General features: G+C 44.9%; 1 protein-coding gene across 1 annotated transcript in view; it reads left to right on the top strand.

The window, feature by feature from the left end:
- mast2 (microtubule associated serine/threonine kinase 2) overlaps positions 1-16,572 on the top strand; it is a 271,656-nt gene that overhangs the window by 227,967 nt on the left and 27,117 nt on the right. The window contains 3 exon segments of the mRNA XM_070446251.1: positions 1,533-1,684; positions 12,897-12,972; positions 13,190-13,399. Of these exon segments, the coding sequence (XP_070302352.1) occupies positions 1,533-1,684; positions 12,897-12,972; positions 13,190-13,399 (438 nt within the window).

The following is a 16,572-nucleotide window of genomic DNA, read 5'->3' as shown; positions in this document are numbered from 1 at the left end:
AGTACTTTGTTGAAACACCTTTGGCAGCGATTACAGCCCCGAGTCTTCTTGGTATGACGCTACAAGCTTGACACACCTGTATTTGGGGAGTTTCTTCTCTGCAGATCTTCTCAAGCTCTGTCAGGTTGGATGTGGAGTGTCGCTGCACAGCTCTCTAGGACGAGTCTTGGTGATTGCAAACTTCTTCCATTTAAGAATGATGGAGGCCACTGTGTTTTTGGGGACCTTCAATGCTGCAGAAATGTTTTGATACCCTTCCCCAGATCTGTGCCTTTACACAATCCTGTCCTGGAGCTCTACGGACAATTCCTTCGACCTCATGGCTTGTTTTTTTTCTCTGACATGCACTGTCAACTGTGGGACCTTTATATAAATAGGTTAGTGCCTTTCCAAATCATGTCCAATTAATTGAATTTACCACAGGTGGACTACAATTGTAAAAACATCTCAAGGATGACCAATGGAAACAGGATACACCTGAGTTCAATTTTGAGTCTCATAGCAAAGGTTCTAAATACAAAATAAGGTATTTCTGTTATTTATTTAAAATATTTTTTTATAAAACCCGGTTTCACTTTGTCATTAGGAGGTATTTTGTGTAGATTAATGAGGATATTTATTCATTCCATTTTAGAATAAGGTTGTTACGTAACAAAATGTGGAAAAAGTGAAGGGGTCTGAATACTTTCTGAATGCACTGTATAATTACCTTGGTGTGTGTGTGCATGCGTACAGTATGTTTTTTGTACTATGTGGGATAGTGGATTGACATAGGCTAATGCTTTTGCTGTTCGTTAGGCCTACTCATCTTGTTGGCTGACGAAAAGTAAATCTGGACGCACAGTTCTTCCAATATTTTCAATATGCAGTTGTGTCCCCAATGTGTCTGTCTTCACTTGTTGCCTGTGAGAAAGACCCGATCACGTGATGGAGAGCCATGTGAGTGAGAGGTGCAGCACTCTGGGCCAAGGGCACAACGCAGCACTCTGGGCCAAGGGCACAATGGCCACTGGCCGCAAAAGGCATGGATTCTTTTAGGGTGCATTACGGCCACATAGGGGATGCCGTCGTGAAATTCGAGGCATTATCAAGTGCTTGTCAAATTGTGAATGAGAGACTGATGTAGTGTGTTCAGCCTGCGCAAAAAACAAAGCAGAGTTCATGCCTTTCAAGCAACTTTTTTCAAATCATCATTAGTCTAATCATGCACTCTTACAATGTTAAATGTTTTTATCCTGCTCAAAGGAGCAACATTACCCCCTAATATACTGTCAGATTTAGACAGTTATCCCAATTTGAAACTCTCCAGAGTTTGTTCATTCAGTTTCTTTATCTCTTCTTCAAAGGCAACAGCCCAGTAGAGAGTAGAGCACACTACCATAGCCACTAACCAGGAGTTACCATTCCCAGCTCCAGTTACTCGCTACTAGCAATGGGCTCTTTCGCCCTTGTACTCCCTCCCTCTAGCAGTTAGCCGCTACTAGCGCCCGGCTCTTCTACCCTTGTAATCCCTCCCTCTCTGCTTCTCACAGTCATCCTGTTCATCCCAGGAGAAGCTGCACCAGCTGCCCTTCCAGCCCACGGCGGACGAGCTGCACTTCCTCACCAAGCACTTCAGCTCCGAGAGCATCACAGACGAGGATGAACGACACTCGCCCATGCGCCCCCGCTCACGCAGCCTCAGGTAGGATATCCGCCAGAGACTCATACACCCACACTTCAGTACAATGCCCAGTGCCCACTCAAACCCCCATTTGCCATCCTCCTGCAGTATCTCACCTAAATGACTGTCTGTTGTTTGTCAGTAGGCCTATCTGTAGGCTGTAACTTWCGTAGACACAAAGGTATTCTACCTGTATTTGGTAGACAAAAAGGTCAGGCCCTTCTCATTGACACCGCTGGCAGGTGTGAGTGACTGTGACCTCTTCAGTGTGGCAGGCTGGCAGCAGCAGACTTCTATCACCTGTCTACTGCCCTTATCACTGACACCCAGCATACCTCAGCCTCAGACTCCTCGCTCGTTAGCCATCACACCCTGTCCCTCTTTCTGTCTGTCTGTCTGTCTGTCTGTCTGTCTATCTGTCTGTCTCTCTCTCACTTTATCTCTGTCACTCTTGCTTTTCTCCACTTCTCTGTCTCTCTCCACCTCACTCTCGCTCACTCTCCATCTGTCTCCCTCTTTGTGTCCTTTACTGGTCTCACTTTTTCTGTGTCTATCAGTTTTTGGTGCCAGAATGTACACTACATGACCATCCGTCAAACCCAGGTTTGTCCGTTGGACTGGCCAGATGGTGAAGCGTGATTCATCACTCCAGAGAACGCGTTTCCAATGGCGGCGAGCTTTACTCCACTCCAGCCGATGCTTGGCATTGCACATGGTGATCTTAGACTTGTGTGCTGCTGCTCAGCCATGGATACCCATTTCATGAAGCTCCCGATTAACAGTTCTTGTACTGATGTTGCTTCCAGAGGCAGTTTGGAACACGGTAGTGAGTGTTATAACCGAGGACAGACGATTTTTACACACTACACGCTTCAGCACTCAGCGATCCCGTTCTGTGAGCTTGTGTGSCCTACCACTTCGCGGCTGAGCCGTTGTTGCTCCTAGACGTTTCCACTTCATAATAACAGCGCTTACAGTTGAYTGGAGCAGCACTAGCAGAGCAGAATTTTGACAAACTGATTGTTGGAAAGGTGGCATCCTATAAYGGTGCCACATTGAAAGTCACTGTGCTCTTCAGTAAGGCYATTCTACTGCCAATKTTTGTCTATGGAGATTGCATGGCTGTGTGCTCGATTTTAGACACCTGTCAGCAACGGTGTGGCTGAAATAGCCGAATCAACTAATTTGAAGGGGTRTCCACATACTTATGTGTATATATAGTGTCTCTATCTCATTCAGTCAATCTGTCACTGACACTGTATTCTCTGAGTTCTGAGGTGCCAGAACTGGTGCCATCTCAGCTGATCAGCAGTTCAGCTGTGCCTCCCTGTCCTGCCCTGTTCTGTTATGACCTGCAACTGCCAGTCTTAATCCCCCTCCCTTCTTCCTTCTCCTCCTTCTCCTCCTCCTCCTCCCCTGGCTCCTGTCTCTGCATTCAGTTACCCCTCCTTTCAAAAGCTAAACATCAAACAGACTAGCTACTGAAAGGCCCAAACTTTCTGCCTTCGCAGCAGACATATCTCATCTCTACACCCCCTCTCCTCTCCTCTCTTCTTGTCTCGTTCCCTTCATCTGTGTGGATTTAGAACACACTGCTTTCATCTCACTCTATCCTCATGAATGGAGAACAGAAAATGGCTCTGTTGGTATGATATGAGAGATACACTTCGCACTTAGAGAGAGAGAGATGAGGTTTAGTGTTAAGATGACTCGATGAGACAGAGGCCTCGCCTCTCCCCTCCTACTAGGCCGTATCTCTATCTGAATGTACTCTCAAGAGGCCTGCCTGCCACTCAGGCTATAGGAATGAGATGTATAAATATCAGATGAGGTATGAGAGAAAGGCATTACTAGCCGTTTACAAATGACTATCCCTGCTGTATGACTTTACTGTATGCCTCAGCAAGGATTAATCATCTGATGAAGGAGAGAGATGGGCAGAGATGGAGAGAGAGAGATTGGTAGGGGGAGAGGAGAGTGAGGCTTTAGGAAGTGAACGAGATAGTGAGAGAAGGATGGAGGGGCTTCAAAGAGGGTGATTGCTATCGAAATAAACAGAGAGAACGGGCGGGAAAGAGTGCTACAAGGCAGATGAGGTGAGGGAGAGAGTGTGAAAGAACGAGCGAGAGAAAGCTAGGGATGCAACAATTCACCGATACACATCGGCCCCTGATTCAAATGTTTAAGATACAAGTGCATCGGGCTGCGGACCCCAAACCGATCCAAATTAAGTATGCATCGATCCAGTGACGAAAATTCCCCCATTTTTTTGTGGGTGAAATTACAAGATTATGTTATAATACTGTTATTGCATCAAATTATTKTTTTATGCAACAGAATAGGGGGTTCTTAAAACTATATTGTGTCTGTGTGAACTGAGAGTGGGCCTCTGGGGCTTAATGCTGACAGTATATTTACGACGCCTTAGGCCACATTCATTCATGTGAGGGAGATGGCTACAGTTTGACTCGAAGGTACCAGGGAGAGATGGCTCGGGTATGGGTTTCTAAACAATGAGAACAGTCTATACAGCAGATACTGTCTGTTGTGAATCATACAAATCCTGACCTTGACCCATTCCATACATCTGTTGTTTGTCATGAATATTCAGAAGGATGTACTTTGCTATAAAATGCTGTGGCTCAAATCCGCTCGTTGGGCTCTCAATGAATCATCTAGGGTTGGTTCGTCGACCAGCTTCATTATTGCAATAATTAATCTATGTTATTARTACGTTTTGAWTAAAGTAATATCCTGATTGGTGATTGACCTTGTCTCTTCTCATTATTTATTCGAATTTCCACAACAATGCCAGCAAAGCCACTACACAACACAACACTAAATAATACATTAATTGCGCTATAACGGTGAAAAAAGGTGCCCAGACACTGTAAAAAGCTGTCCCAAAAGCAGAACTTTATTGTCAGCACCATGGAGTGAATCCTTACCACCGCTACACATGGCTATCAGTGGAGCCTTGTCTGGCAGCAAAACAGTTCATTCAGCCTCATTTACTGCCTTTTTAAAAAACATAGCTGATATGGCTGACTTTCTTAAACAAATGTGGTTTCTACTGACAATTGAGATGTACAAACTATGGCATAAGGGAACGATGAGTGGATAAGAGGTCATCCGTAATTTCGATTAAAACATTAATGAGCAAGCTAAGATGGACGTAATCAATATAACTATTTGTACAGCGATAGAATTCAGAACATGGGCCGTTCTTACAGTATTGTCCCTGTACACCAAGTCAGAATCATAGGATAAATAAAGGGGACATATAAGCAGACAATGAAAGCTCTTACAATATTCGATGATGACATTTCCTAAAACAGGCTAAAGGCTACATGTGCACCACCAAATCAGAACAGTAGGCTAAGTTATAAGGGGGAAAGGGGCCAAATTATTAGGGTGAGGCACATGGGCTACTAGCAGCTTACTACACAACATAAACGTAGTATTACTTTCTTAGCTACAGTATACATATCTCCCTGGCATATTACATAAATTATGCAGCGGCACACAATTTGTGGGCATATTTTGTCAACCCTACACTCTGTGTTTTCTGCTGGCTGCCCCACCACCACAGAAAGCACTGAGCTAGGCTTAAACACCTGCATTTTGGAACTGCCTTACTCAAGAAAGCAAAAAAAAAGATTATGTTTGGATGTGGCTCCATTAACTCAATTCTTTTTGGGGGACATTGTTTGCAAACTGATATGTGACACGTATTAATGGCAAAATAACATGCAGGTGGGGCTCAAAACCCTGAATGACGTGTCGCCACTGCAACGGTCAGAAAATCTATTCAATCTATTCAAACGTTACAACTCGCCGGTTCACACATTATTTTTGCTTATATTACATTCTTTCTACCCTCCCGAAAATAGCTCTAAGCTTTTGTGGCAACTGATGTGTCCTGTCCTTCAGTATCAAACTGCATGTAACAGTGCTACAACCACAGGCAATATCAGTAGCCTAGTTAAACTGCATTCTGTGCCCAGCTTCGCACCGTGACCAACGCGAGGTAGGCGGCCTGTTCTTGATCTTGCTGCACCTTCAGCATTCAAATGCTAAAATGGCCTGCGTGATATTTGGCTTTATTAGTTGACAAAATACTGTATGTATAYGGAAAAAATATATAAACGCAACATGCGACAATTTCAAAGATTTTACTGTTACAGTTCATATATCATTCAATTCATTCAATTGAAATACATTGATGGATGTCACATGACTGGGAATAGAAATATGCATCTGTTGGTAGGGGTGTCGATCAGAAAATCAGTATCTGGTGTGACCACCATTTGCCTCAGGTTGTTGATTGTGACCTGTGGAATGTTGTGCCACTCCTCTTCAATAGCTGTGGGAGGTTGTTGGATATCGGCGGGAACTGGAACATGCTGTCGATCCAGAGCATCCCAAACATGCTCAACAGGTGACATGTCTGGTTAGTATGCAGGCCATGGAAGAACTGGCACATTTTTAGCTTCCAGGAATTGTGTACAGATCCTTGCGACATTGGGGCATGCATTATCATGCTGAAATATGAAGTGATTGCGGATAGAACACACCTTCAGGATGTGTAAGGGCTATTTGACCAAGAAGGAGAGTGAGCCCCACCCTCTTCAACATATACTGTATATCAATGAGTTGGCGAGAGCACTAGAACAGTCTGCAGCACCCGGCCTCACCCTACTAGAATCTGAAGTAAAATGTATACTGTTTGCCGATGATCTGGTGCTTCTGTCACCAACCAAGGAAGGCCTACAGCAGCACCTAGATCTTCTGCACAGATTCTGCCAGACCTGGGCCCTGACAGTAAATCTCAGTAAGACCAAAATAATGGTGTTCCAAAAAAGGTCCAGTCGCCAGGACCACAAATACAAATTCCATCGAGACACCGTTGCCCTAGAGCAAGCAAAAAACTATACAAACCTCAGCCTAAACATCAGCGCCACAGGTAATCTCCACAAAGCTGTGAACGATCTGAGAGACAAGGCAAGAAGGGCATTTTATGCCATCAAAAGGAACATAAAATTCGACATACCAATTAGGATCTGGCTAAATATACTTTAATAATTTATGGAACCCATTGCCCTTTATGGTTGTGAGGTCTGGGGTCCGCTCACCAACCAAGAATTCACAAAATGGGATAAACACCAAATTGAGACTCTGCCTGCAGAATTCTGCAAAAAATATCCTCCGTGTACAACGTAAAACACCAAATAATGCATGCAGAGCGGAATTAGGCCGATACCCGCTAATTATCAAAATTCAGAAAAGAGAYGCTAAATTCTACAACCACCTAAAAGGAACTGATTCCCAAACCTTCCATAACAAAGCCATCACCTACAGAGAGATGAACCTGGAGAAGAGTCACCTAAGCAAGCTGGTCCTGGGGCTCTGTTCACAAACACAAACAGACCCCACAGAGCCCCAGGACAGCAACACAATTAGACCCAACCAAATCATGAGAAAACAAAAAGATAATTACTTGACACATTGGAAAGAATTAACACAAAAAACGAACAAACTAGAATGCTATTTGGCCCTAAACAGAGAGTACACAGTGGCAGAATACCTGACCACTGTGACTGACCCAAACTTAAGAAAAGCTTTGACTATGTACAGACTCAGTGAGCATAGCCTTGCTATTGAGAAAGGCCGCCGTAGGCAGACCTGGCTCTCAAGAGAAGAAAGACTATGTGCACACTGCCCACAAAATGAGGTGGTAACTGAGCCGCACTTCCTAACCTCCTGCCAAATGTATGACCATATYAGAGACACATATTTTCCTCAGATTACACAGATCCACAAAGAATTTGAAAACAAACCCGATTTTGATAAACTCCCATATCTACTGGGTGAAATACCACAGTGTGCCATCACAGGAGCAAGATTTGTGACCTGTTTCCACAAGAAAAGGGCAACCAGTGAAGAACAAACACCATTGTAAATGCAACCCATATTAATGTTTATTTATTTTCCCTTTTGTACTTTATCCATTTGCACATCGTTACAACACTGTATATATACATAATATGACATTTGAAATGTCTTTATTATTTTGGAACTTCTGTGAGTGTAATGTTTACTGTTCATTTTTATTGTTTATTTCATTTKTGTTTATTATCTACTTAACTTGCTTTGGCAATGTTTACACATGTTTCCCATGCCAATAAAGCGCCTTGAATTGAATTGGGTGATGGAGTGCTGCATCAGATGACCTGGCCTCCACAATCACCCGACCTCAACCCAATTGAGATGGTTTGGGATGATTTGGACCTCAGRGTGAAGGAAAAGCAAGACTGTTGGAAAAGCATTTCAGGTGTCTACCTCATGAAGCTGGTTGAGAGAATGCCAAGAGTGTGCAAAGCTGTCATCAAGGCAAAGGGTGGCTACTTTGAAGAATCTCAAATATAAAATATATTTTGGTTACTACATGATTCCATATGTGTTATTTCATAGTTTTGATGTCTTTAATGTAGAAAATAGTACAAATAAAGAAAAAGCCTTAAATAAGTGTACTAACTTTTGACTGGTACTGTATATTCATTGGCTATGTCATAGCTAATTTGTAAATGATAAATATTGATACATTACTAACTCAAACACTTAATGTGCAAAAATGACAAGTTAGTTAGTGGTTCATGGTGATTTCAGAACCAAATGTGATAATAATGTGATAGACAGCTCAGGTACCTACATAGCACATATACCATAGACATACATAATTTACACATACCACACACACACACACACACACACACACACACACACACACACACACACACACACACACACACACACACACACACACACACGACAACACACCACACTCAGCTCAGACAGATCCAGCTCAGCAGCAAATTTTAATTTCGAATGGAAAACGAATGTGTTTATGCATCAAATGTTACTGCATCGAATCGAACCAAATCGAATAATTTCAAACTATAACGTATCGTTCCTGTATTTTATCAGAGCCCATGAATCTAGATCCGTATCGAATCGTCTTGAAAGGGAAAGATGCACATCCCTAGGGAAAGCACGGGAGGGAGTGAGAGAGGGAGGACAAAGCTGAGTCTCAGACCAGCTAATTAAAATTAAAGAAAGAAGCAATCATATGCTCATTTCATGGCCTTATTATCAGCCATGCTGAGAGTGGTGACGGCGATGCGTATTCTCCTGTCCTTCCTATCTCTCTACCTCTCCCTCTGTTTMTCTCTCTCTCACTCTATCCATCTCTGTATCTCACCCTCTCTCTCTCTCTCTCTCCGTCTTTCTCTCTTTCCCTCTCTCTTTCTCTTCTCTCTCTCATTCTTCTGGAGTTGTAGAAATAAGCTCAACATGTTCATCCATCATAGGCTTGTCATATCCAGCGGTGGGTCCTGTTTTAATGAGCCGCACAGAGCCTCACAGACAGAAACAGAGACAGTCACACACACACACAGTCACAGACGGTGTATTTAATTAAACACTTCTACCCTTCCCTCAGCAGCTCAGCCCTTCATTTTGGGTGTCCCCTTGTTGAATTTATTACCCATGTCATTAACGTCTCATCGAATGGGGCTCTGAGGTGAATGGGTCTCTGAGGTGCTCACACACACAAACACGTACATACAGTGGCTTGTGAGAGTATTCACCCCCCTTGGCATTTTTCCTATTTTGTTGCCTTACAACCTGGAATTAAAAATGTTTGGGGGTTTGTATCATTTGATTTATACAACATGCCTACCACTTTGAAGATGCAAAATATTTTTTATTGTGAAACAAACAAGAAATAAGACAAAAAAACAGAACTTGAGCATGCATAACCATTCACCCTCCCCCTAAAAGTCAATACTTTGTAGAGCCACCTTCTGCAGCAATTACAGCGGCAAGTCTTTTGGGGTATGTCTCTATAAGCTTGGCACATCTAGCCACTGGGATTTTTGCCCATTCTTCAAGGCAAAACTGCTCCAGCTCCTTCAAGCTGGATGGATTCTGCTGGTGTACAGCAATCTTTAAGTCATACCACAGGTTCTCAATTGGATTGAGGTCTGGGCTTTGACTAGGCCAGTCCAAGACATTTAAATGTTTCCCCTTAAACCACTCGAGTGTTGCTTTAGCAGTATGCTTAGGGTCATGGAAGGTGAACCTCCATCCCAGTCTCAAATCTCTGGAAGACTGAAACAGTTTTCCCTCAAGAATTTCCCTGTATTTAGCGCCATCCATCATTCCTTCAATTCTGACCAGTTTCCCAGTCCCTGCCGATGGAAAAACATCCCCACAGCATGATGCTGCCACGACCATGCTTCACTGGGGATGTTGTTCTCGGGGTGATGGGAGGGTTGGGTTTGCGTTTTCCTTGATGGCCAAAAAGCTCAATTTTAGTCTCATCTGACCAGAGTACCTTCTTCCATATGTTTGGGGACTCTCCCACATGCCTTTTGGTGAACACCAAACATGTTTGCTTATTTTTTACTTTAAGCAATGGCTTTTTTCTGGCCACTCTTCCGTAAAGCCCAGCTCTGTGGAGTGTAAGGCTTAAAGAGGTCCTATGGACAGGTGTGGAGCTTTTCAGCTCCTTCAGGGTTATCTTTGGTCTCTTTGTTTCCTCTCTGATTAATGCCCTCCTTGCCTGGTCCGATCTGTACTTCTCCACAACTTTGTCCCTGACCTGTTTGGAGAGCTCCTTGGTCTTCATGGTGCCACTTGCTTGGTGGTGCCCCTTGCTTAGTGGTGTTGCAGACTCTGGGGCCTTTCAGAACAGGTGTATATATACTGAGATGATGTGACAGATCATGTGACACTTAGATTGCACACAGGTGGACTTTAATTCACAAATTATGTGACTTCTGACGGTTATTGGCTACACCAGATCTTATTTAGGGGCTTCATAGCAAATGGGGTGAATACATATGCACGCACCAATTTTCAGTTATTTTTTCATTTCACTTCACCAATTTGGACTATTTTGTGCATGCCCATTACATTAAATCCAAATAAAAATCTATTTATTAAATTACAGGTTGTAATGCAACAAAATAGGAAAAACGCCAAGGGGGATGAATACTTTTGCAAGGCACTGTACATACACCTCCCTGCCCCTCACACACACACCCCTCCCTGCCTGGCCTCTTCTCTGTCACGGTCAATTAGGTCCTTCATTCCCCCTGTCGCATGCCTCACTGGTGTTGGGGCAATGTTATTCTCACTCTCTCTCTCTCTTCTCTCTCTCTCTCTCGCTCTGATTCACTTAATTTACCCTCTTAATCATCCTCTACCTTTTCCTTTTGAGCACCCTTTTCACGTAATCTGACATCAGTGTTTAAAAAGCTCACACTGCCAATTCTCCCCTTTTTAAAATGCTAATCCTTTAAGAGAAATCGTGTTGTGCTACAGTATATAAATGAATAGCGACAACAGGATTCAATGGTCTTCAAAGTTAAGTTTATTTCAGAAATCTTCTCAGCCTATTAACACACAGGCTTATACTGTAGATCCAAACCTTTCCTCCCACAAGTATAATTTGAGTCTGTGTTCAAGGTCGTTTCTCAAATTACTTCTGAGCATACTTTTCTAGGCTGTCAGTCTGACGTTATTCATTCTCAGGGACTTTAATGATTCTATTAGCAGCTCATTTGGATGTGAGGTTTATTCAATAAAGTCACATATCACTCAAAGCAACTCCACTCACAGACAAAGGAAAGGGGGGGGGGGGGTGGAAAATATCCTTCAAATATTTGAGTATTTATGAAGCAGCCGCTGTGCATCAATCTCTGTCGGAGCTAACCTTTGGTTGCTGTGGCAGCAGTGGCATGGCTATGATTTTGTGTTTCTGAGTGAATTTAAGAAAAATAAAAGAACAGAGGTGTGTGGCAGGACTCAGAGCTGAGAATGTTTCTCCTCTCGGTTCGTGAAGATGACTGGCATATATTTTATTTTTTTAAGTAGACAGTTCTACTAAAGTAGTATGTTATGCGTGTGTGAGAGAGGCAGAGGATATTCGAATATGTTCTGAGTAGCTCACCTTCGCGCAAGCATGTTAAGATGGTGATAAACAGCTCCTATTGAGTCGACCTCATATGTCACGTACAGTGTGATCTCATTCAATTGAGCTGGGTAATAGGCAATAGAATGGTTAATAAGATGAGCGAGCTGTCGGCAGAGGACTATAGGCAATACCTCATCCCCCTGGTCACATGACCACACCTCCACACGACACACAGATGACTCACACAAACAGTCACGTCTGTGGACCCCAAATTCAAATTTGCGCCGGCCACACATTCCCCCACCGCTTCCAATACACCGCTACATGACACAGCCGCTCAGATTGGAATGTCTCTCTCTCTCTCTCTCTCTCTCTCTCTCTCTCACACACACACACCGTGTCTCAGAAGGGAGTCTCATTGTCGCCTCATTGCTTCAGACAGAACCCCAGCTTATTCTCTGCGGTGGTGGTGTGAGTGAGAGACAGAAAGGTCATGGCTGTCTCCATTTGTTCCTGCTAGCCAGACTTTTGATGTGGAGAGCGAGATGGAGAGAGAGAGAGAGAGAAGGGGCTGATGCACACAGACTAAATGAGCCATCACCGCTCCACATCACGCTCCCCGGGGAACTGACCTTTCCAGCCATAGACATCCACCAGTATGAAATCCTCGATGAAGTCCTGACAGACAGATAGGGTCCTCAGACTGACTCTCAGACACACTGTCAGGAACATAACGCACCAATCCCCTGCCTGGTCTCAAGAGCCATCAGCTCTCCATGTGTGTGTGACTACAGTATGTGTGCAGCCATGTATGCCCATGTCTGTGTTTCTGACCTAAGAGCTGTCATCCTCTTCAATGTATCTCATGCCTTCTCTGTGTGACCTGACCTCCCTCCATCCACAGTATCCCTCTGCTGGTGGCTTGGGACTTGGAGCTCACTTCTGTCATGCTGTACTGCAGCTCAGGGATACTGGAAAACACAGACCCCTACTACCATGCAGTATACTAGTCTCTCTGGACTGGTGTAGACCAGTCCACCAAACTGCAGTCTCTCTGGACTGGTGTAGACCAGACCACCAAGCTACAGTCTCTCTGGACTGGTGTAGACCAGTCCACCAAGCTACAGTCTCTCTGGACTGGTGTAGACCAGACCACCAAGCTACAGTCTCTCTGGACTGGTGCAGACCAGACCACCAAGCTACAGTCTCTTCGTTCTCCACTCATATCTCTGTATGTTTGTCTTCTTTCAGCCCTGGTCGCTCACCCATTTCCTTTGACCATGAGATCGTCATGATGAACCATGTCTACAAGGAGCGCTTTCCCAAGGTACCTTCCCATAAAAATTATTCATTCATATCAGTCTTAACATTTGTTTACTATGACTTAGTTGACATTAATAGATTCAGAAATTAATAACCTAGAATTAAAATCTTAACCAATTTATGACAGTCCTTCAATTAGCTTTTCCATTGTAATAAAGCTCACTATGAGCTGTCTGGAAGGTGAGTATACGTGAGTCAACTCTCCCCCCTCTCGTCCCCAGGCCACGGCTCAGATGGAGGACCGTCTGGCTGACTTCCTATCGTCCTCGGCCCCTGACAAGGTGATGCCCCTGGCCGACGGGGTCCTCAGCTTCATCCACCACCAGGTCATAGAGCTGTCCAGAGACTGCCTGGATAAAAGCCGCGAGGGCTGCATCACCTCACGCTACTTTTACGAGCTGCAGGAGAACCTGGAGAAACTGCTGCAAGACGTGAGTGGACTGTTTGAGGTGGATTTGAGGAGTTTCATCCTTTGCACTGATATTCTCCAACGTCAGTAAAATAATTCATTGAGTGACGATATCGTCCAATTCGTGTTCATTTAGACACCTGTTTGTTAACCCCCGCCACGCATGGTTTCACTAAGGTCCTCACTCATCATCATTAAGCCTGTCAAGTCTGTCAGGCAGGTCGTCAACACACGGTGATGTCATAGGATGAGGACGCCACTTTGACCCGTTTAGGTCATCGGAAAAACATAAACACCCTTCCTCTCTCCTTCTCCCCCTCCCACCCTTCCCCTCTCCTTTTCCCCCTCCCACCCTTCCCCTCTCTCTCTCTTTCTGTCCATATGGGACACATTCCCCCACACCTGCCACCGATATGTTAGTCACAAGACGGGTTGGTCTGTGTTAGGATTTGAGAGACATTCAATAGTGTGTGTGTGTGATGTCACTGATGTCTCTGTTATCTCAGTTACAGTGACGGGGTGCTCACGGTTGTGACATTATTGCTCCCAGTGGCCTCGTCCGACGCCCCCCAGTCGACGGAGGGTGGGGTGTGGGGGGGGGGTCTCCTCTCCCTGATTCTAATTTCATGGCCCAGCAGTCAGCAGGGGTGATGGATGAATCTCCCAGACACCCAGGAGGAGGGGTGCACCGAGAAAGAGGGAGCGAGACTAAGGGAGGGAGGGAGGGAGAGAGAGAGAGAGACAAAGTTAGGGAGGGAGGGAGCGAGGGATGAAGCCATAGGAGGAGGGGTCTGCGGGGAGTTTTCCAGTCTTGGATTGGCTGTTTAAACCATCCTGTGTTAGGGCTGATGCCTGTTAGAATGTGGTTTGTGTGTGAGAGACAGAGAAAGAAAGAGAGAAGCAGACAGAGTATTAACCCCACGAGAACCACATGCTGGCCAAATTTGGAGAACAGAAAGAACGTTGTATCACCTTCAGGTACCTAATTGGGCGACATGGTTCGGGGGGTTTAGCAGAGCGCAGTAGGTGGCGGCGATGTAAACGTGCTGTGGAATGAGGCGGTGAACAGGTACCCAGAGCGGAGGGATCCGGATGGCCAGCGTCGCGTTTTTTCCCCCGCTATTTCCATCGCTCTGGCCCAGGATGATGTGTCGTGTGTCGTGGCAGAGGAGGCTGGAGGAAGAGGAGGTGCTGCAACATGTTTTGGAGCAGAGGGAGTGGAGGAGAAAGTGGAGCACACTCACATGGGAGTGTGATCACAACGCTTTTCCAGTTAAGTTGTTGTCTGTTTGCGGTTGGGGGCGATGTTTGGATTGAGGTCAGGCCAAGGTCTCTGCTGGACTGTCTTGGTTGGTTACAGGTATATCTGTGACAAGGGATAGGCATGGTATTGCGAAAGTTAATGCTTATTATTTAGTAGCAAATGGTAGGCAATTGCATACTTCAACTTTGCGGGCTTGAAAAAGGTCACCGACCTCTTGACACATGTTGTCTGCTACGCACCTTAGTATGTTGATTCAGTGTATGTTATTTGGCACCTACATGCAGTCAGTCCATGTTGTGAGCCAGTTGTAGCGTTCAGTGCTCTTCTCCATTGTCTTGTTCTTCACCCCTCTAACCCTTTCCCCCTTTCAGTCTCTGTCTAGTCACAGCTCCAGGCCACTACTCGAACCCTCCTCTAGCCAGGCCAGGCCATCCATCCATTCCCATATATCCATTCACCCCACGCGGCGACACCATTAAAAACGTCACAGGAGACCACCTGATCCACCTCAACCCCTACCTCGACCTCGGGCCTGAGTGACTTGTCACCATAGCAACCCCCGCCTCTGGCCCAAGGAGGACCCCTGTGTAGACTTTAGAGGCCCAGGTCACCTGAGGTGGGGATTGAGGTAGTTAGCCAGCTAGGCTGCCTGCTCAGCACTCTCCATCAGTCACAGTRTGTCAGAGGTGGTCCTTTGGGTGGCTTGGCCATCACTCACTGGTAGTCAGGTCTCACAGGCAGTTTAGAAGATGCACACACTCGCACAGACGCACAGCACACACAAAGCCACACACATTTGCACACACTCACACACATACAGAGACACTAGGGGTGTGCCGATCGTATCCGTTTTATCACACTTGATACTCGGATTTGCTCTTGATCGGAAAACCCGGACGTGCGCTTTAAATGCTGCTAAAGTCTACACATCAAGTGCACATTACTGCTCTATCACTCAGAGCGCATCATTATGTTCCTTCACTCATTGACGCACCTTGTTAAACGACCCGACAGATGGAAACTTACTTAGTCCTATTTAATTATCAACGAAATAGGCTAATAAATAGCTTAATGTATGGCTGGCTACTAGTGCCTGCATTTATTCTAGACACAGATTTAAATGAAGGTAGGCTAATTCGCTTTCCCCCGTATATTGTTTCACTTTCGAGAGGAGCAAAACTTATCTCTCCTGACACTTATGCCACAACATTTGTATAATCAAAATAAACTACATTTGTAATTTTATTTTCGAATGATATGTCGCTCGGTAAACATGCCTGGGCGAGAATAAATGATAATAGCAAGCATGTATGGGCTTGGATCACGAAATAACGACAGATATTGTCAGCAATGGAATAAATATACGGACAGACAAAGTGCGCATACTAAACAACGCCACGTAGACGGACAAAACGACCATATAACCTCAGCAAAGTCGACAGGAAATAACTAGATTGAACAACAATGACTAGCTACGGATTCTGATTCACACACAATGTTTAGAGAAGGGGAGGCTTGTGCCCTGCGACGAGTGACTGTGAGTGAGTGAAACAGAACCGCGTGTTTTTCTGTGTGGTGAAATGAGAGCAGAAAGAGAGCGGCTTGTTCTAATCCAATCGTTGCAGCAGGCTCAACCGATACCCCGTCCTTTTCGTTATAGACAGATGAACTAGCCAATAGTTGTTTGGAGCACACTGCCCTTCACACTGTTTGAGTGAAAGAGAGATATGTGCTGCCAGCTGAAAATTACTTTTTTTCAGAGCACGGATAATTACAAAAAATACTTGCGTCATAATCATATTTGGAAAATTGTCCATATCCGTTACGATACTCGTTTTGTCCGAGACACTCTTCTCTCTCTCTCTCACACACACACACACACACACACACACACACACACACACACACACACACACACACACACACACACA

The sequence above is a fragment of the Salvelinus sp. IW2-2015 genome, linkage group LG13 (assembly GCF_002910315.2).
Source record: "Salvelinus sp. IW2-2015 linkage group LG13, ASM291031v2, whole genome shotgun sequence".
Taxonomy (NCBI): Eukaryota; Metazoa; Chordata; class Actinopteri; order Salmoniformes; family Salmonidae; genus Salvelinus; species Salvelinus sp. IW2-2015.
The sequence above is the reverse complement of the archived record's forward strand: the minus strand, read 5'-3'. Positions and strand labels throughout refer to the sequence as shown.